Source organism: Heterodontus francisci, chromosome 41, assembly GCF_036365525.1.
Source record: "Heterodontus francisci isolate sHetFra1 chromosome 41, sHetFra1.hap1, whole genome shotgun sequence".
Taxonomy (NCBI): domain Eukaryota; kingdom Metazoa; phylum Chordata; class Chondrichthyes; order Heterodontiformes; family Heterodontidae; genus Heterodontus; species Heterodontus francisci.
In genome coordinates, this window is record NC_090411.1 from 28,389,917 (window position 1) to 28,411,180 (window position 21,264).

Here is a 21,264-nt window from a genome sequence, read left to right on the forward strand (position 1 = left end):
TTAAATAAGGAAACTATAACTATGCAGTACTCTAGGTGTGGTCTCACCAACGCAAGACTTCCCTACTTTTATACTCCATTCCCCTTGCAATAAAGACCAACATTCCATTTGTCTTCCCAATTACTTCTTGTACCTGCATGCTAACTTTTTATGCTTCATGTACAAGGATACCCAGATTCCACTGTACTGTAGCATTCTGCAATCTCTCTCCATTTAAATAATGTTCTGCTTTTCTATTCTTCCCACCAAAGTGGACAACCTCATGTTTTCCCATATAATACTCCATCTGCCAAATTTTTGCCCACTCAGGTAACCTATTTATAGCTTCCTCGCAACTTGCTTTCCTACCTATCTTTGTATCTTCAGCAAATTTGGCTGTGGTACACTCAGTCCCCTCATCCAACTCAATTAATATGGATTGTACATAGTTGAGGCCCTAGCACTGATCCCTCGCCTTGGAGAGAATGCAGCGTAGATTTACCAGAATGATACCTGGATTCCAAGGGTTACATCACAGGGAGAGATTGCACAAACTCTGGTTGTCTTCCCTGGAATTTAGAAGATTAAGGGGTGATGTGATTGAAGTTTTCAAGATATTAAGGGGCACAGATAGAGTAGACTGGGAGAAAATACTCCTGCTTTGTTGGGTATCCTAGGACTAAGGAGCATAATTTAACTGTTAGGGCCAGACCTTTCAGGAGTGAAATTAGGAAACACTTCTGGGGTGGTAGAAGTTTGGAACTCACTTCCACAAACAGCGATTGATGCAAGATCAATTGTGAATTTTAAATCCGAGATTGATACAGTTTTGTTAACCAAAGCTATCAAGGGATAGTGGACAATGCATAATTTAATTTCCCCTCTTTTTTTTGATTATGTGGAGTGATCAGGGCTGTAGAAGTAATTTTGATACCACCTTCAAATCCCGTTTCACAGTCCTGCTACTCTCAAATGAAGATTCAGATCGCTCCCGAAGTCAGTAATCTTAAATATTTTTTTCCTGCAACTTTTACTGTAGGTCTGTACCTGTAATTCATTACAGTCATGTTTTGGGCACTGGAATCTGCCAAGATTGAAAAGTAACCAAATGTTACACTAGGCACTGCTCTTGGCCACTCTCCATTGGGTGAACCAAATGTCTTGTTATTAACAGGTTGGAACCAATTTGGAATTAATCAAGTGAGCTGTGAGATAGATTGGAATTCAGAGTGGGTTGGGTATTTGTGTGTTTTTAAACATGCCTTTTCTCTATTTCAGTGGGCAGACTCACAAAGTTTGTGTTTTGATCTGTAACTCTCCGCCATACCTACTGCCAGCTGTGGAGAGCACCACGTACTCAGGCTTCACAACAGATAATCTTGTGCAGATGATCGGAGACGTGAGTGTTTTCTGTGGGCTAGCGGCAGTTGAAGAATTATGGTCACTGGGGAGATTGATGTGGAGAATATGTTTTGTTTATTGAACAAGATGTTGCCAGTGGTTCCTGGAACTTACCCCAGTTGTTTTGAGCAGTGCTTCATGTTTAGGGTGCTTGAGTGATGTAGTGCTGATTGTTTGCCATTCACAGGCAGACTTCTGCACTTCCTGTGTGAAGGTTTTACTTGCAAGCCCTGATTTATTTTTCAGTATAACCTTGTAAGTTTGAAAGACCAAGAGCAAAAATATGAAAATAACCAAATCACTGATCCACGTTTGCATGTCAGTGAAGGGAAGGTGAAATCACCCAATAATCTGACAAGAATGTTTTGAACACTTACTCTGCCTGCGATACTACTTTTAAATTTTAGAAACACAGACTAGCTATATGGGGCCAGATTAATTTGAAAATTAGTCAGAAAGATCACAAACCTCATTGTGCCAATCTTGCTTGCTTTTCTTCCAGTGCCTAACATTTTTTAAGTTTTTATATATAAAACAAAAAAAATCAATTTCCACACCACCCGCCCCCTTCCCACCAAACTATATTTTCTCTCTGTCGTACATCAAGCTGGAACAAGCATGATGGGCCAAATGGCCGCCTCCTGTGCTGTATCATTCTATGACTCTAGTTCTCCCCTGAAGCTGCTGACTCTTTGTTAGGGGTAAGTTTCCCAGGCATCAGGCCCCCGCCCCCACTCCCACCTAATCTTCATATATGAGGCTGGGCAGTGAGTGCTGGCAAACTATTCTGTGCTGGAGGGAGTAAGCAGCAAGCTCAATCCTGTCTCCTTCCGCCATTCACACACGCTACTTACAGCCAGGTTCACTGGATAGTCACCAGTAGTGGGAACCCTCATCTTTTCCTCTTGGTATGTCTGGGTGCCGCCCCCCCCCCCCCCCCCACCCTCCCCGTACATGTTGGAGCCCAGTAACCATAGTATCAGTTTTTTGACCAAGCCTGCCTTCTAATGGTGCATCTTAACACATGTCGTTGAGAAAATGTATGTTTTGTTTTGCAGCAAAGAATTGTGTAAAAGGTTTGGCTCTTGCATGTGTAGATAAGGTATAATTGTCTCTTTCACTCCCCCTCTCCCACTCACCATCTCTTATTACATCTAGTTTTAACATGTTGCATTGTGTATTTATTCTGCAGAGAGGGATCCATTTCTCTGTGGTGTCTCCTCGTAAGCTGCCTGCCTTGCGTGTGCTGTTTGAAAAAGCAGCACCAGGCAACGTCGTGGAGACTCAGCTGAAGGACTATAGTCAGGACCCACGGCATATGATAATGATCCGGGGGATGGTGCTTCCAGGTAAGAACTGTCGCACCAACATTACTGCGCTGGCTCCCAGTGATCTGTCTCCAAGGTCACCTGCAATCCAAGCCACACCACACCACACCACAAGGTTAACTTGCTATCGCATCAGAACATGTGCACTGTAAGCCTTGAAAATGCATTGCATCAGCAATATTAGAAAGAAAAAACAGCTGCATTTACCTAAAGCCTCAGTCTCTCATATTTTAAAAGGCTTTGCAGACAGTGAAGTGGCTGACTGTCATTCCAGATATTGAAAAGGGGGAAGACCAGATAAAAGATTCACTTTTTTTCCCCACTGCTCCCTTTCCCCTCAAAGGTGTATAGTTTTCCTGAGCTTCGGTCACTCCCTTATACCTTGTCCACATGGTCATATTCATGTGTGAACCTTGATGGTGAGCATTGGCAAGCCGTTCAATCAGAGAGCAGCTGGCGCCTCATTCTGCCCTCACCGGGCACCTGTACACATGCACATGCACTTTCCAGCAGAGGCCACTGGATTGCAATCATGTGATGGCAAGACTACTCTTTGTGGAGGCATCACATCTGAGTCTTCGACTGTATTCACCATTGTCCACTTCAGTGCATATTCCAGTAGGGGTCTTTAGGTAGTAATCAGGCCGAGACATTCAGTGAGTTTTTTAAATTTATTTTTTCTCCACATTCCAGTGATGTCAGTCGAGCCCTGGCTGAAATTAGCTGACCCAGTCTGTGCTGAAATAATTGATCTCAGCCGGACTGGCAATGAGGAGCACTACAATGGCTTCGGCATGGGTCAGGGATCAAATATTCCTGGTCTGTATGGCTTAGCTGCCCACGAGATACACTGCTGAGCTATTGGGAAAAGTATTCCTCCTCTAAATGTGAAGATCAGCATTCCAGTAATGCAGTGGGTAAAGTCTTGCAGTGACCCACAGTGTGTTTTTGGAGAAAAATTCTCTCCACGGACCAAATCTAACCTTAAACAAAAAACCTACATAATTCCAGGTTTTATACCTTTCTGCCAATGAGGACTGAATTCCTTTTTAAAAGCTGGGTCTAAATTCAGCCTGGATAGCAAGAATGATGGCATTGTCTCTCCTAGTCACCCCTCTTAATGACTCTTCCTTTAGCAGTATGTCACATTTTGTTTGATAACACTCCAGTGAAGCACCTTGGGATTTCCAACATTGAAGATGCAATATAAATGCTTGTTATTGCTGTTGTAATTGGTTTGCACACTGTTCTTTTTTTAAAATTGGAATTTAAAAGAGTAAGAGGCGACTTAATTGAAACATATAAGATCCTGAGGGGTCTTGACAGGGTGGATGTGGAAAGGATATTTCCCCTTGTGGAAGAATCTAGAACTAGGGGTCACTGTTTAAAAATAAGGGGTCACCCATTTAAGACAGAGATGAGGAGAAATTTTTTCTCTGAGGGCCGTGAGTCTTTGGAATTCTCTTCCTTAAAAGGTGGTGGAAGCAAAGTCTTTGAATATTTTTAAGGCAGAGGTAGATAGATTCTTGATAAGTAAGGGGGTGGAAGATTATTGGGGGGTAGGTGGAAATGTGGAGTAATCAGTTCAGCCATGAACTTATTGAATGGCTGGGCAGGCTTGAAGGGCCGAGTGGCCTACTCCTGCTCCTAATTGATATGTTCTTTCACTGTAAAACCTGGGTTTAAATCCAGTTCAGGAGTTGGATGGGGATTGATGGTTGATGCATTGTGTTGGACCTCAGTCTTTTGTTTCCTGATGGCTTAGTTGGTAACCACGCCATGCTGACCAGCCACTTGCACCTCCGCTTCCCAGTGTATGCCTAGTTAGCTGACCTCGGTTGGATTGGCAATAAGCGGGTGCAGCACATCTGGCTTCAGTAGTAATGAGGGGAAAACATCAGCTGCAATTCCTGCTCCTGATCACTGGAGTAAGTGCAGCATAGATTTACCAGAATGATACCTGGACTCCAAGGGTTACATTACCAGGAGAGATTAAACAAACTAGTGTGATATTCACTAGAATTTAGAAGGTTAATGGTTGACTTGATAGAAGTTCTCAAGATATTAAGGGGAACTGATGGGGTAAATAAAGATAAACTATTTCCGCTGGCTGGAAACTAGGAGAGGTAGCCTTAAAGTTAGAGCCAAGCCTTTCAGGAGTGACGTTACGAAACACTTTGGCACACCAGTGTTGATAGAAGTTTGGAATTCTCTTCTGTTAATGGCAATTGATGCTAGGTTAATAATTTTAAATCTGAGCTTGATAGACTTTTGCTAACCATAGATATTAAGGGATATGGTATCCGGTGGAGTCATATTTCTTGAAGTATAAAAAGAGGAAGTAACTGTGTACATTGCAACCTGTACTAGGTCCCCTCTGCATCACTACACCAAAGTTTGTAACTTTCGATCATTGTAAAAATGGGAACTAGCTACCATTTTGACCTATTTTGTGCTTGCTTAGGTGGAGGAACAGTTGCAGCTAATGCAATGCCACAGAAGCCAGCTCCATCACAGTCACAACCATCAGCGCAGCAACAACCAAGTCTGTTGTCGAGTCAGCCACAGGCACCCCAGCTATCTCAGTCACAGCCACCATCACAGTCCCAGGCGATGCCTTCGGTGTCTCAGCCATATCAGGTAAATGCAGTTAACTGTTACTTATCAGCTTTTCGATGACTCTTTAGAGTAGGTTTGAAGGGCTTCCAGCGGATCTCCACCATCTGACATAAGTTGGAGATTCTTTTCGTTTGAGATGTGATTGTTGACGAGCTCTTTAACCCTTTGGTGGAATGAGGAAGAATCCCAGCTATTTATCCAAAATGTATAGCTTCTAGCAAGGTGTTAGAATTTGAATGTTTTCCAACAGCATGTTCTGATGCAAACAGACTGAGTACAGTTTCCTTCAGTAGAGCAACCCTTCCAATTTGAAACCTGCATCTTTCACTCAGCCGTACTGTATTAATGTAACCCAATGTTATAGTTGTCCTATTTAGCAATGGTACTGTGCAATATGAAGTTTTTCTACATCATCTCAGTCCATAAAGTTTAAAACTAATATTTTAGAGGTTGCTGGGCTGATAGTTTTAATGAGATAGTGCATACTCTAGCCACAGTGTGCTGAAGGTGGAGGGGATGGTTCTTGAGTCCAGTAGCAGGTATACCGATCAAGGGGACTTCTCTGGCTTGGATGTTTTTCGATTTTTGAGCGTTGTTATGGCTACACCCATCCAGGTGAGTATTAAGTATTCCAGCACACTCCTAACTTGAGCCTTGTAAATGGTGGAGCGGCTTTGAGGACTCTAGAGGTGAGGAATTTGTCAGTGTAACAAACCTCTGTCCTATTCTTAAATTAAAAACAAGAAATGCTGAAAATACTCAGGTCTGGCAGCATCTGTGGAGAGAGAAGCAGAGTTAACGTTTCAGGTCAGTGACCCTTCTTCAGAAGGGTCCTATTCTTGTAGTTGTGTGTTGATATGGCTGATCCAACGGCAGCTTACATTTCTTTCGTGCCCTTAATGTAGTGAAATGTCCCTAGGCCCTCACAGAAGCATTATCAGACAAAACTAGACACCAAGGCACATGAAGGATAAAAGCTTGGTGAAAGAGGTAGGTTTTAAGGAGCAGCAAAGGAAGAGTGAGAGACCAAGAGGTTTAGGGAGGGAATTCCAGAGCTTAGCACCTAGGCAGCTGAAGGCACAACCACTAGTGGTGGAGCTGAAGAATTGGGGTTGCAAAGGAGATTGGGAAGGGAGGTTACAGACAGGAAGGGTTTTGAACACAAAAATGAGAATTTTAAAACTGAGGTGTTGCTGAACTGGGGTCTAATGTAATTCCAGTTAAGCTCATGGTCAATGCCCCAATACCCGAGGATACTGATGGTGGCAGTGATGATGTATTTAGATGGCGCGTGTTTTACTTGTCACTTGTCTGCCCACGCTTTGAGTGCTGTCCAAGTCCTGCTGTGGACCGGAACAGTTTGCTTCATTATTGAAGCTTCTTTGAAAGGAGGTTAACACTGTAATGTTTGGCAAACAGCCCCTGTGTTCCTATTCGGTAAACTTATGTCTGTTTCTGCGCATTGACTACAAAGTTCAAGCACTGTATTTTAAATACTCAAATCGCATAGTAAGAATCATTGTCAATAGACGTCACACAAGCAAGTGTATCCAAGAAGGCCTTAAAAAAAAAATATATATATATATTTTCTTCAAGATTTTGCTGCAACAGGTTAGGCTTGCCAATTTGCTTTAATATAGTGTTTGCCTTTAATTTCTCTTGTTTGTAGGGCCCTGCAGTGTCTGGCTCCCTTGCTGCTGCTCAAGCTGCTGCTCAGATTGCCGTGGAAACAGCGACCAATCAGCTCAAGGCAGCTGTGGTCCCATCAACCAATCGATGTAAGATTGAAGCACCAGAGACTCGGTGACCGTAAACTGCATTCTGTAATTCTGTAGGCTTTTCTGTCACTCTGTGTACCCTTTATATGGCAGTGAGGTGTTACAAGCACAGATCTATATAGAGCTGTCAAAATTTCATATTTTAATTCATGTGCCCTCACTCAGTTTGTCATTTATTTTGTCCTAGGCTTAGTTTGTAAAGTAAATAATGATCTAAAGGTGACCTTTTGGAACTGAACCTATTTTCCAAGGACTAATATAATAATGCTTCTGGAGCAACAAAATACAAGGCCTTTAATACCCTTCTAATTCTGCTCTGAAGCCAAAGGGTATATTTGTTTCCATGATTGCCTAATGGGCATGGTATTAACTAAACCATACTAACCCAAAAGATTGAATGTTTGGTTCCTAGCCTCTGATGAGTCAGCTGATCTTGGCCAGGGCAGTATTAGGTGCATCAAATTTGACCTCAGTGCCCTGGGCTAAGGAATGGTGGCGGCATATCAGACAGGATTCCTGCTCTTGATCACTGACCAGTGACCTTTACCGGAATAAATACAGATAATGCTGGAACCATTCAACAAGTCGGGCAGCATTTGTTCAGTGAGAACCAGAGCAAATATTTCAGGTCTGTGACCTTTCACCAGAGTTCCTTTCAAAGACCTTTACTAGAAAGTGTTTATATATGTTGGGTAAAGACAGAATTTGACTTGGCTGGGATGACCTCCAAAATTTTGTAGCCTGTCTGGATTTCAAGGAATGACTATTTGGGAAAGATTGTTGAGAACTGGTGTCCATGGAATCCTAGTCCAGTGAGAACTAGTACTTTTTAGAAGAGGGAAGAAAATTGTTGAGGGGAGATATATTGTTTCTGTACTGTCGCTTACAAAATAATATTGAAAAACATGTTGTAGAGACTGCTGAACTATTGTTTTTCACATTTTGTTTCTTCACAGTTCCTGCAGTCAGCCAGATACCTCCTGCTTCCAGTGTGGGAGCTATGTTCAGCCAGGCCACTCCGCAAACGTTAACGACCACCTCTGTGGCCAGCATGGCTAAAGTCATCCCATCCACAGCTTCCATGATGACTGCAGCAGCACAGTCTAGTCTGGTATCCACAGTTACTACTGGTGTTCCATTGCCACAGCAGCCGCAGGCCGCAGCACAGCAGCCCAGCCAGCAGTCCATAGTGAGTAACAATTTTTTTTTACTTGTTCTTGGGATGCCAGCGTTGCTGGCAAAGCCAGCATTTGTTGCCCGTCCCTGATTGCCCACGAGAAGGTGGTGGTGAGCTGCCTTCTTGAACTGCTGCAATCCGTATGGTGAAGGTATGCCCACAGTGCTGTTCGGGAGAGAGTTCCAGGTTCCAGCGACAGTGAAGGAATGGCGATACAGTTCCAAGTCAGGATGGTGTGTGGCTTGGAGGAGAACTTGCAGGTGGTGATGTTCTCATGAATCTGCTGTCTTTGTCCTTCTAGGTGGAAGAGGTTGCAGGTTTGGAATGTGCTGTCGAAGAAGCTTTGGCGCGTTGCTGCAGTGAGTCTTGTAGATGGTACACACTGCCACACTTTGCACTGGTGAAGGAGGGCATGGATGTTTAAGGTGGATGGGGTGCTGATCAAGCAGGCTGCTTTGTCTTGGATGGTGTTGAGCGTCTTGAGTATTGCTGGAGCTGCACTCATCCAGACAAGTGCAGAGCGTTCTGTCACACTCCTGACTTGTGCCTTGTAGATCGTGGACAGGTTTTGAAGAGTCAGGAAGTGAGTTACTCGCTGCAGAGTTCCCCACCTCTGACCTCCTCTTGTAGCCACAGTATTTATATGTCCAGTTAAGTTTCTGGTCAGTGGTAACCCCAGGATGTTGATGGTAATGCTTTTGAAGGTAAAGGCGTAATGGTTAAATTCAAACTTGTTGGAGATGGTCGTTGCCTGGGACTTGTATGGGGTGAATGTTACTTGCCAGTTATCAGCCCAAGGCGGAACGTTGTCCAGCTTTTGCGGGCACGACTGCTTCATTATCTGAGGAATCATCAGCAAATATCCCCACTTCTGACCTTATGATGGATGGAAAGTCATTGATAAAACAGCTGAAGATGGTTGGGCCTAGGGCACTACCCTGAGGAACTCCTGCTTTGATACCCTGGGGCTGAGATGATTGGCCTCCAACAACCACAACCATCTTCCTTTGTGCTGGACTGCATGTCGTACCCATGGAACTGCACTGTAGCATGAGGCAGTGTCCTCAGGAAAGCAGAGGAGCATCGAGGAAAGGGGGCATAAGTGGAAAGGTATGGATTGCCTCTGAGGTTCCACCTTCAAAGTGAATGTTTGCGGACTCTTTGGGGAGGTGCGAAGTGGATTGAAGGTCTCCCACAGAAAACCTGTGCTATTCAGACTTACCAATATGTGCTTATGGGCCATCATTGACTAATTCCTGCGGTCTGTTTGTCAACCTTTCTACTTTCCTACCTTTAGTCCAGATTTGTCCTTCTGTGTATGTGGAGAGGAGGGTAGGGGTGAAGTCCAAGAACTGAAATGGAAGAATAAATTCAGATAGGTACTGATGGAGATAGAGAACAGTATTTAGGAACATTATGGGAGAATTAATTAATTTGGCTAACTTCAATGTCAGGCTAATAGGTGAAAGTATGATAATGAACTGTGTAAACCAATTGGTTCAAGGTGCACTCTGACCAGAGCGCTGCACAGTTTGATCATGACTTCCCCTAACTTGTTCTTTCTTTGCCTGTATAGTTAAGCATTTTACTTGTTTTATTGATTGCTGCTCTTATTGGTTGGACATTTTGAGTGTCAAGTCTATTGAGGATCCTCAGTCTTTTGAGGCACCATCCTTAATCATTTCAACATCATTCATGGAGTAGAAGTGTGTGCCTATTTTTCCTTTCTATGTGCAGTACTTTGCATTTGCCTGTATTAAATATGATCTACCACTGCTCTGCCCACAGGGAATGGGACTGACTAGATTGCTGTTCAGAGAGCCAGCATTGACTCGATGGGCTGCATGGCCTCCTTTTGTGCCATTATGACTCTTATGACGTGCTTCTTTTGTCCAGATCATTCTATAAATTTTTGAGTTGGCTCTACCGGTTCCACTGCCCCTCCTAATTAGTACTCTCTGCAAATTTGACAGGTTTTCTTGCCGTACAGGCCCTCCCTTTCACAATGCTGCCCACCTATTCTTGACTAATTTGCTGATGGCCGCTTTCATATACATGCGTTACACAGGCACTAGGTTGTGGACTAAGCAAGAACTATGACCATGCCTGTCCGGCATTGTGATGCGAGAGGACAAAAGCAAAATTGGGTTGGGGGGTGGGTGGGGAGAGCAATTTAGTACTCACGATTACTCAATAATTAGGACTGTGCATTTTATTCTGTTCTTTCAGCAGACCGTGGGTGTCGGAGCAGGTGCTGGAAATGTGGTTGGAGTGACTGTAGCACCCCCGCCTCCTGGCTCGGTGGCCAATAAAATCCTAGCATGGAGTGGGGTCTTGGAGTGGCAGGAGGTGAGATATGTCAGTCTTTGTATTTTTTATTGACTGGAATTGTGCCAGAAGAGCAAAATTAAAGGAGAAATATGTCAGATTAAACCTAAAGGAGGTATTTGGTTGTCTAATAATATGCCAAGCTGTCTAGCTTGCAGTCATCCAATTGCTTGAAGCTTAACATTTCTCTCTTGCCACCCACCAAACAAAAGATTTTGAAAAGGAAAAATATATAATTTACTTGAAGAATGAATGCACAACCACTTAATGTTGCTGGAACAGTTATTTACAGTGATATTTTAAAATACTACAGCCATTGGCATGTGTTATATCTTCAGAAATTGAGTCATTTTCAAAACTTGGCTTCACTCTACCAAGGTTGCCCAGAATGACTTTCTTTTTAACCCCACCTTCCCCAGAAACCCAAACCTGCATCGGTGGATTTAAATGCAAAACTGACACGATCACTTCCATGCCAGGTGTACGTCAACCCAGGAGAGAATCTGTAAGTATGAGAGCAGAAAGATTCTATTTAAACAAAGTCTTGCCAGAAGGATCCCATTAAAAAAAAATCAAACGTGATATTTTTTCCTCCTCCTCTTGTTTCATGATGGCATTTGTTGGGATGAGGTTCCTTGGATGCCGGTAACCCCCCTTGGTACCTCATCCAAGTGCTTATTCTTAGAGCTTAGGCAGCATTGTTGGCAAAACTTGCTATTCTACATGGATGTGCATCACAGCTGAGCCCATTTCATTCCTGGCCCAATTTCCACACGAGCAGAAGTTTAGCTATTTTATCCGTGGGATGCTGACACCATCATTAATACTACCCTAGCTGAGATCAGTGGCTCGCGCAGACTTTGAGATTAAGCCTCCATTCTGTTCAGCTCATATATATTTATATAGTGTTATTCACAGTCTCAAAATAACCCAAAGCACTTTGCGGCCAGTGAAGTGCTTTCAAGCATAGTCACTGTTGTAATTTATGAAACACGGTAGCCAATTTGCACACAGCAAGCTCCCAAAGACAGCAATGAGAGAATGACCAGATAATTTTTTTTAAGCGATGTTGGTTAAAGGACAAATATTGGGGCAGGCACTAAGGAAAATTCTCCTGCTCTTCTCCCAAATAGTGCCCTGTGATCTTTTATGTCCACCTTAGACGGAGCCTCAGTTTAACGTTTCATCTGAAAGGTAGCACCTCTGATAGTGTAGCACACCTAGAGTACTGCAGCACAAAAGTCTTCAAGGAATGTGTTCATTTCCTTAAAACTTCTGTCAAAAGCTGTCTTTGTTGATCTTTCAGTATTTCTGTTTGTGGGGTGTGTATCAGTGACCTAATCAGGAGAATTGACTTGTCAGTGTTGCTGGGTTTTACTGAGGCTTACTTGTCAGTATTAAAGTTGAAACGTCGATCCCTTTTGGTTAAAGACTCTTTGCTGATCTCATTTTAACTCCTTGGTCTATTGGATTCGGTAGCACCTTTCAGCCATTATTTAATCAGCGTTGTATTTGAGCAAAAATTATATTTAAAATAGTTGTCAGGTTTCAAAAGAAAATGCTGGAAATACACAGCATACTCATCAGCATCTGAAAATAAAAAGGTGGGTTAGCACTTTGAGTGGAGATCCATTCCGATAATATGCCTCATCTCAAAAGTCAATCTATTTCTGCTCTTTCCAGCATTTTGGTTTTTATTTCAGATTTGCAACCTTTCTGTTTACCACCAATCTCTTTTTAAATTGAGTTTGCCGAGGCTTTGATAGGTGAGGTTCCCTCTTCCTAAATATATGTGAAAGAATTCATCCCTTTTTAGCTAAGAGGGTTGTTGTGGGGGGGGGTGGGGGGCGGGATATATGTCTAAGTGTAAAATAACACTGAACCTATGGTTAATGGGAGTGTGCTCTGCTCGTCTGTTGCACTAATACCCCGTCACTTTTTTTTTTCTTTCTCCCTATCCTAATTCTTCTACAGGAAGACAGACCAGTGGCCTCAGAAACTTATCATGCAGCTCATTCCACAACAGCTATTGGTAAGTAAGTGAGGATTATTTTTCCCGATTTGAATTTAATGTATTGATCACAAGAAGATCTGAAGGGAGTAAGTTGGGGTATGTTGTGGAGGGGTGGAAAACTAGGTGAGCAAATAATGTAGAGGAGTCCAAGGTGTTGACATATTTTCTCTGGTCAGAAGTGGTGAGGTGCTGATGGTTTGCACTTCAGGATCCATTTCCAACCCTCCCTTCACAGTCTCGGTCGAGCCCCCACCACCCAAACACGTACATAAGTCGTAAGAGCAGATTGTCCAAGAGTCATCAAGCAGAAGTAAAGCATTTCATGGAACGATAAAAGATGCCCTGTAAATTTTCAGTTTACCTCAGCTAGGCTTGCAGGCATCTCCTAGTTATGTGCTACAGTATTACATTGGCACAGGTCTGGAACGTCTGACATATCTGGAGAGGGGAGTGTGAAAATTAGAATCTCCTTTTTATATTTGCATATTATGGTAGTTCTGCATTGATAATAGGGAAACATATATGTAACTAACTTATAAACATACAAAATTGACAGGCAGCAAAGACCAGCTATTCCATCAAGCTTACCCCATGCCCATGATGGCTGGAACATCGTGACTAGATGCTTACCATCCCTGCCATGTCTCCTGTCAGTGGTTCATAGTATTTAGATTTGATGGTCTTTGTTGCTTATAATGCAGTTTCACCCAAGATCATGAAGAAAATATTGCTGTTTAGTTGGGGGAAAGTGAAGGAAAAAGAGTAGGGAACTTTACCATCCTAATTGTCTTTTACTGTTCTTGTCCTTTTCCTTGAAACTATCTAGACAACACTCGGGCATTTGTTCCGTAATTCTCGAATGGTCCAGTTCCAATTCACAAATAAGGATTTGGAGTCGTTGAAGGGACTGTATCGAATCATGGCCAATGGTTTTGTAAGTACCCGAGTGCTCCTACCAAGCTATTTTAACACTGGTGACATTATTGGAAGTTTTTTCAGGCTGAGGGACAGCACCAAGGTTGAAAAGGGAGCAGGAACTAAATGAAGAGGTGGTGATTAGGGGAAGCCAAATTTGGGTTTTAACAGCCTGCAGATTGTAAGAGGAAGTGAAGACTGGGAGTTTCATGAATTAGAAGTCCCTGAAAAGATTAAGTTGTATTGGGAGACAGTAATTAGCTCAAATTAAATTTTTCCTAAGAGTGGGGTAGGATTTCTGTCTTCCGTTTTCTTCCCCCCCCCCACCCCATAGAAAAGTCTTGTCACAGATGATGAGTTGAGCAAGTGATTTGACATGCCATAGAATTACATAAATTGTACAGCGCAGAAACAAGCCATTCTGCCCAACTGGTCTCTGCCGGTGTTTATGTTCCACTCCTCCCAATGTGTCTTGGAAATGGGGGTGGGGGCGGGGGGGGGGCAGCAATTACAAGAGGAAGGCTAGCTAGCAAAATAAGTGAACAGAAAAAGACAAAAGCAAAATCTTGTGAATGCTGGAAAACCGAAACATAAATAGTGCTGCCTGACCTGCTGAGTATTTCCAGCAAGTTTTGTTTTTATGAACCAAAAAGAAAACAATTGAAGAATTAGGAAAGAGGTGCAAATAGGAACCAGTCTCAGTAAGACCACATGCACAAGCTGCAGATCTGTAACAGGTGGGAATCGTAATGGCAGGGAACTGGAAAATGCATTGGACACCTATTCCATAATGGTTAGAATTTGCTGAATGCGGTCCCATCCAGAATTTTGTCCAACTTTGATGCTATATCCTGGATCCATGTTTCTTCCAGGCGGGCTGTGTCCATTTCCCACACAGTGCTCCGTGTGAGGTCCGTGTCTTGATGCTGCTGTACTCCTCCAAGAAGAAAATCTTCATGGGTTTAATCCCAAATGATCAGAGTGGCTTTGTGAATGGAATCCGACTCGTCATAACCAACCACAAGAAAGCACAGCAACAGAAAATTGAACAGAGAAATGTAAGCAGTTTGATCAGAAATCTCTGGTTAAAAATGCATCTTTTCAACCTATGCCTTTTTGGAGGGTCTCTTTTTAAGTATGTTTCTGTCCATTTTATCTGCTTGTAGTGGAATGCTTAAGTGTATTAGTATCTTTTGTGTGTCTATGGGTACCATTAACCAGAAAATACTGTCAAACTCAAAGAAGTATATAAATCATTTCAATCATAAATAATATTCAGGTAGCAATTCTGATGAGCAGACTAACTTTGAAAATGTATTTAGAGGGCACAGTACATTTAAGTCAGCTTTTAAGTAGTGTGATATTAGTGCAATAGCTCAACACTGCATGGACGTTGAGTAGAACGAATTTTTAGCTCACCTCACTGTATGAGTTGATAGCCTGATTTTGCAATGGAGGCAGATAGTTTAAATGGAGGCAAGATGCATATTCTCCAGTAGGAGGAAGGCGAAATTGGGCTTCACTTCTGCAACCCGTAGAATGGTTTTCTAGACAGGGGAGTGGAGCCAGCATAATTTTTTTTCTCCCCCTCTGATTTTCTTCCAGTTTATTTCTGTCTTCACTACGTAATGTTAAACCTCTCTCCGTAAATGTTGAGGACAGGAGAAAGGCAAAAAAAAAAAAAATTCTCCTGTATACTTCCTTCAAATGTTTTCTCAAGCTATATTAATAGATTTTCTTGTGCCATCTTGCATCTTTTTATTTGGCAGCAAATGGGCGGGACGCAGCCAATAGGGACTGGATCTATACCCAATCCAGCATTTATGCAGAAGCCGCCTGGGACAATGCCAGTGTCTCAAGGAGTGCAACAGCAACAGGTATGAATGGTTCCAGGTGGAGGTTCGCAATTCATATTTTGGATGTTGCAGGATATACAGTAACTCCATAGCTGTTTAGATAAAGCCCCTTTCTCATTGTGTCTGTTGCAAGAAAGAAAAACGACTTGCATTTATATAGCACTTTTCATAACCATTGGACTCCTCAAAGCACTTACAGCCAATGAAGTCCTTTTGAAGCATAGTCACTGTTGTATTGTAGGAAATGGGACTCGGTAAGAATAGTTGTCTGATGCAAGCACTACTGACGTTCTAGGGTTTTGAGCACTCTTCGTCCTGAACTGAGGGTGGCTAAGGAAACCACTCAGATGACAGGATGGATTGAGAATATTATATTTTCCTCCTCCAATTCCTGCCACTTTTCCTGAAAGTCCTGACTTCTGCTGAAGCATAGGTCTCGGGTACCTCACTTGAGTGGCTACCCTTCATGTGGGAGTCTAGACACTAAGCTAGTTGACCACGGCAGCTATTGCAACCATACCCAATCCTGTGTGCACGTTCCAAAAATCGTTAGGTTCTAGAACTTTGGCTGACTTGTTTCCCTGTCTAGCTCAGGGGCAAAGCCAATTAGTGTTCTGGCCGAGATCAGCTAACTTGGGTTCAAATTAGATGATGCAAAACTTGGATTAGTTGAGGGTAAAGCTCCCTCTTGCTCTGTTCGTAGAACATGTCACCTCCAATTTCAGAAGAATGCATGCCTTCCTGTATCATTTCCCACATCCTGCATCCCCTCGATCTCCCTGAACAAGATTGCTAATTTATGTTGAATTTTGAGCAAGTGTGTTTTATGGGCTTATACCCACAGGGATTGAGCAGGGACTGTCCCAAACTTAATTTGCTGCAGACTTTTTCAGTTGGTATGAGAGAGGAGACGATCGTCCCATTAGTCCCAAAGGCGAAGGAACAAATTGTGATCAATCAGATCCCCTTATTTGATTTTTTTTTTTTTTGGAAAGTATTGAGTTTGCACTTTTTTTTTTTTTAAAAGAGTGATTTTACTTTCTCTCCCCGACCCCCCCCCTGCCTTTCCTCCACCATCCAGATGCCAGGTCAGCCAGTGACCACCTCAATACCTCAGGTTCACACAGTAACAACTATGGATGACCAACAGCGGCAGCAGAATCTAGTGAGTGTACTTTTTTTTTCATACTTTTTATTTTCTTGCTGTAGAGCAACCTGGAAACATATACCTCTTTGGTATTAGTGCCTTATCAGTTAATTCCCTTCCTCCATGTAATGAGTTACTTCCAAATATAATAAATGACATATCTCCTGCTGTGCCATCTCTGATTGTCAGGAGCTCTCAGGTTTACAACTTGTGTCTTGAAACTACTTGTATGAAACTTGAAGAAAATTAACCTCATTAATAACCACATTTGCATAGCACTTTTCATGATCTCAGGATTTCCTAAAGTGCTTTACAGCCACTGAAGTATTTTTGAAGTGCAGTCACTGTTGTAGGAAATGCAGCTGCGAATTTGCGCACAGCAAGCTCCCACAAACAGCAGAGAAATTAATGAAAATATTGTTCCGGCTGAGGTGGGAGGAGTGCACTGTTTGTTCTAGTCCCACTTCTCCACAGGTCACAACATAAGTTTTAAATTTTCCCACTTACCAATACGGTCAATCATACACTACTTTTCCCAGAATAGAACACACTAACCAGGTTCCTTTAATGAACAACAAAATTATCAGCTTATTATAAAACGAGCCTTAACTAGTAATGAAGAAAGCATGAATACACAAATGGAAATTTTAAAGGCCCTTTTTTTTTCCCTTAGTCCCTCACACACTCTCATATACATGCACATATACACCATTAACCGAAAAAATAAAAGGGATTTTTTGGTTCAGAGTTCTATTAAAGACAGAAAAAAAACACTGGCTGATTACTTGCTCAATTTTTGAAGAAAACAGCAGATGAGATATGTTGTGTTCCAGAACTGGCATACAGTCTAACTTCCAAATACACATAGACGGGTCACTGAGATCTTTTGGAACAGTTCTTTTCAGGCGGCGTTGAGAAGTAATTCAGCCAGCTCTTCAAGACAGGAGATGAGATGAATTGACACAGTGGACTTCTCAGGGTCTTTTTAGAGAGTTGCTGGGTTGTGGTCTTCTCTCCTTCCTTGACACTTCTTCAGCAGGCTAACTTTATCTCATTCCAGAAGCTAAAACACACTGACACTACAACCAAAAACTTTAGTTTGCTGCCCCCTCAGGTGCACTTTGCTGCTCCCTGGCTTGTCCTATTGGGGGCATGTGACTGACTTCTCTGCCCACATGTTACCAGGGTTTCTGTTCTATTTTTAACTTGTCATGTGACAACCAGTATACGTTGTTGCCAAAATGGTTCTTTCAGTGTCCTCTTTACCCTCTTGGGGAAAAAAACTGGTCCAACATTTATTCAACTTGACTATGCATACCTCAAAAAATATTTTTAACAAAAAAAGCAGATGCACCTTCATAACAATATCATCTGTTTTAGGTGTTGGTTGAAGAATAAATATTAGCCAGGACACTGGGAGAACTCCCTTGCTCTTCAAAACAGTGGCTGTGGGATTTTCTATGCCTACCTGAGAGGGCAGATGGGGCCTCGGTTTGATGTTTCCGACAGATGGCACCTCTGACAGTATAGAGCTCCCTCACTACTGCACTTCAGTGTCAGCCTAGATTTTATGCTCAAGTCATGGGAGTGGGACTAGAACTCAACGTCCTTCTGACTGAGCCATGGCTGATGGTTAATTTGCTGATCTTTGTTTTGGGAGGCAATGAAGACGCAAGTATATATGTATTTGGTCCTCTGTTGGAAGTCGTTCAGTCCTATAAGTGTTAGTAACTCCCCAGCCCTGAGCAGCCTTTTTCCATATGCCAGCAAGATACTTGACCATATCCAGCCTAATCCTGTTCTCTGTGGGCATGAGTGTTTCATCAGCGGATAGTCATGGAGAATGGGATCAGTAGCTGAGTTTTCTTTTTCTCTCTATTGGGCTTCACTACCCCTCACCCTTCAATTTCACCCCCAGTTATTAATACACCTAGTCGAGGACATGGTTACAACATCAGGCACCATTGCCTGGCAGATGCAGGCTGGATTCCCCTCGTCATGCTGAGTTCCTAGGTTTTTCCATGCAGCTATGGAGAGGCACCCCTTTGAGTCTATTGACTTTTATCTTTTATAATTGAGTTTGCCACTCAGTGCTGTGGACACAACAGGATGGGTGGTATAAAAGGGTGAAGAAATCAGCTCTGAACACGTACAATTGCCAAGTGCTGCCTTTGAAGAGTGTGTGAAAGGTTTGGAGTTATTTTGCTGATATTGGCATATTAATACAGCTGTTTTGAGAATTGTTTGTTTCCCACTCTTTCTCCCAGTTTATTCTTCTGCAGTTGTTCTTTGTCGTCCCGCTGCTGACTTCTGCTGTGTTTTTCTCTCTTATTGGGATAGAAGAATGGTCTTGACTGGGGATTTGTCAAGACAGCCAGTGCACTAATGCTGCTTTGCAGTCAGCAGACAAGCAATGCAAGAATTATCCGACCAGCCTTTCTGTACCCTCGTCCCTGTCTGTATAGAACAGAACAGTACCATGCACTGCTTTTATGTAGCCACCTAGCTAAGAACTGGGTATAGCAACATTGCAGAGAAATCTTCAAATTATTCATATTTCTAATTGTTTACTTTCTCAAATTTAGCACAGCCCCACTACCTTTTTGATCTTTTTTCCCCTCTGTCTCCTACTAACAGCAGCAGCAGCTGCAGCTCAGAGCACAGCAGCAAGCTCAGGCTGCAACACAGCAGTCAGGCGGCCCAGCTCAGAATCAGCCTCAGGCTCCACAGCAGACTGGACCCCTGCTCCGACCGCCCAACCCTGGTGCTAACCCACAGCTTCGCAGCCTGCTCCTCAGCCAGCAAACAGTGAGTGTAATGCCAAATGCAAGTATCTGCTTTCGTGAAGCATTTTTGCCTCATCTTTTCAATCGTGTGCTGCTTTTCAAAGTGTGCTGCAGGACCCTATCCTATAGTGAAACTTTGATTGTCACAGGATTTTGTCATATACTTCATTTCACTGTTAAGAGCAGCAGGATTTGAGTTGCTAAGAGATGGAGAAGTGGCCCAAATGTTAGCAACTATTAAAAATGGCAGCATCTCTGGAGAGAGAAACCCAATTAAGATTTCAGGTCAATGCTTCCGGACCACCTGCATATCTCCAGCGTTTTCTTCTTTTATTTCAGATTTCCAGCATCAGCAGTATTTTAGTTTTGTTTTTAGGTGTTTGCAACTGTTGCTGCGATGAGAGTAGGAGTTCCTGAATTATTTACCTTGGTGGTTTGAATAGGTGCATACAACAGGGCCATGTTTAAAGTTTAACTTCATGTTACTGTTAATCCCATGCATCTCAAGTTTCTGTTACATTCCCCACCAGTTACACCGTCTTATCACTGGCGACCACTTATCTTGGGTGCTAACCATTTGTCACCACCATAGGAGTCAATTATAAAGGAGTTACCTCTAACATATTAAGTGCACTGGCTGTTTCAGGAAGCTCCACAAGTGCTTGCCCTGTACTTATTGATTTTTTTTTTTTAAAAGATTCTTCCAGTCAGGTCTTCAAGCAGTTTCAGGAGAAACATTGGCCCAATGTCTGACTTATGGTGGTCAGATGAGAGACTTGAAGTACAGAATAATTTTGCATATGGACGTTTTTGTCATGTGGGAAGGTCAGCTTATTGTGGTACTGACAAGTGGGTGAAATTGGAGTTGCTTTGACTTGCCTTAATTGAGGTTCACCTAGTGCTGCCTGTTACTTGGAGGAAGTGACTTGAAAAGTGACAAGCACTTACATCTATTTAAGATGGAACATTTCAAAGTTCTTCATAGTATCAGATTAATAAGAATTCTGAAGGGACTTTCTAATGTGCCAACGACCTCAACAAAAATTAATTTTCTATCAGTATACATTGTTGTAAAATCAAATTATAAAAGTGTTAACTTCCTAGTCCTGGAATAAACCAGAAATGTAACCAGATTATAGTTTTTAAAAATGGATTCCAATGTACTTAAAGGCAAAGGATGATGCACGTGTATTGTTTAAGCAAAAAAAAAAGCTTCCAAACTGCCCCATCTTGGCTGGTTAACCTCCTCTCCTTCACATTGAATATTTGATTTTGCTTGGTTTGTTTTAGTCCTGTAATTTATTTTTAATTCAATGATTTTTTTTTTTTTGTCCTAGTCTCAGAGTGGGGTTCCACAGCCTCAGCAATCCATGCACCATATCCAGCAGCAAGCCTCACAGATGCTGTCCCATCAGTCCATGGGCCAGCAGATGCCCCATCACCCTCAAGGACAACAGCTCCAGATGCAAGGGCAACAGCTAATGCACCAAGGTCCTGGGCAACCATGGGGCAACCAAATGGCACAGCGCCCACCTTTACAAGGTAAGGAACCCCAGAGTCCTGACAGCTACCATTAATGGGCATATGGATCATCTGGTAAAGGGAAAGTTGGCCACAGTGGTAAAATTGGATGGGTGAATGAAAGTTAAGTGCAAGTACATTGGCAGGTAGTGGAAGTGCATGAGTTTACCAGTCCTAAAGGATCAGAACCCATCTGGTTGAATGCAGTTAGAGGTCGTGTCAACAGTCATTTTCTTGACATTGAATGTAATCCTAAATGTACAATTTGTATTTAGGAAAGCATATCATTGGAAAATATTTGTGAGAAGAAGCCAAGTAAGTATACAAATAAGCATTTGTCTCTTTCCAGAGGACACAGTCTTACATGGGAACCATAGAATAAAAGTGTCCGAGTAGAATTGGCTTGGTGATGAGA

At 42.6% G+C, this 21,264-nt stretch overlaps 1 protein-coding gene across 4 annotated transcripts in view; it reads left to right on the top strand.

Annotated features, from left to right (window-relative positions):
* Nucleotides 1–21,264, top strand: part of med25 (mediator complex subunit 25) — a 42,865-nt gene that overhangs the window by 17,753 nt on the left and 3,848 nt on the right. Inside the window, exons 6-19 of one of the 4 annotated variants that reach the window (XM_068019650.1) lie at nt 1,258–1,378; nt 2,573–2,729; nt 5,173–5,348; nt 6,997–7,105; nt 8,062–8,294; nt 10,512–10,631; nt 11,030–11,115; nt 12,585–12,642; nt 13,451–13,558; nt 14,412–14,597; nt 15,309–15,416; nt 16,477–16,560; nt 19,180–19,350; nt 20,666–20,870. In XM_068019650.1, coding sequence (XP_067875751.1) covers nt 1,258–1,378; nt 2,573–2,729; nt 5,173–5,348; nt 6,997–7,105; nt 8,062–8,294; nt 10,512–10,631; nt 11,030–11,115; nt 12,585–12,642; nt 13,451–13,558; nt 14,412–14,597; nt 15,309–15,416; nt 16,477–16,560; nt 19,180–19,350; nt 20,666–20,870 — 1,922 coding nt within the window. The remainder of the gene's footprint in view (nt 1–1,257; nt 1,379–2,572; nt 2,730–5,172; nt 5,349–6,996; nt 7,106–8,061; nt 8,295–10,511; nt 10,632–11,029; nt 11,116–12,584; nt 12,643–13,450; nt 13,559–14,411; nt 14,598–15,308; nt 15,417–16,476; nt 16,561–19,179; nt 19,351–20,665; nt 20,871–21,264) is intronic. The other 3 variants (XM_068019652.1, XM_068019651.1, XM_068019653.1) reach the window with 3 other exon arrangements.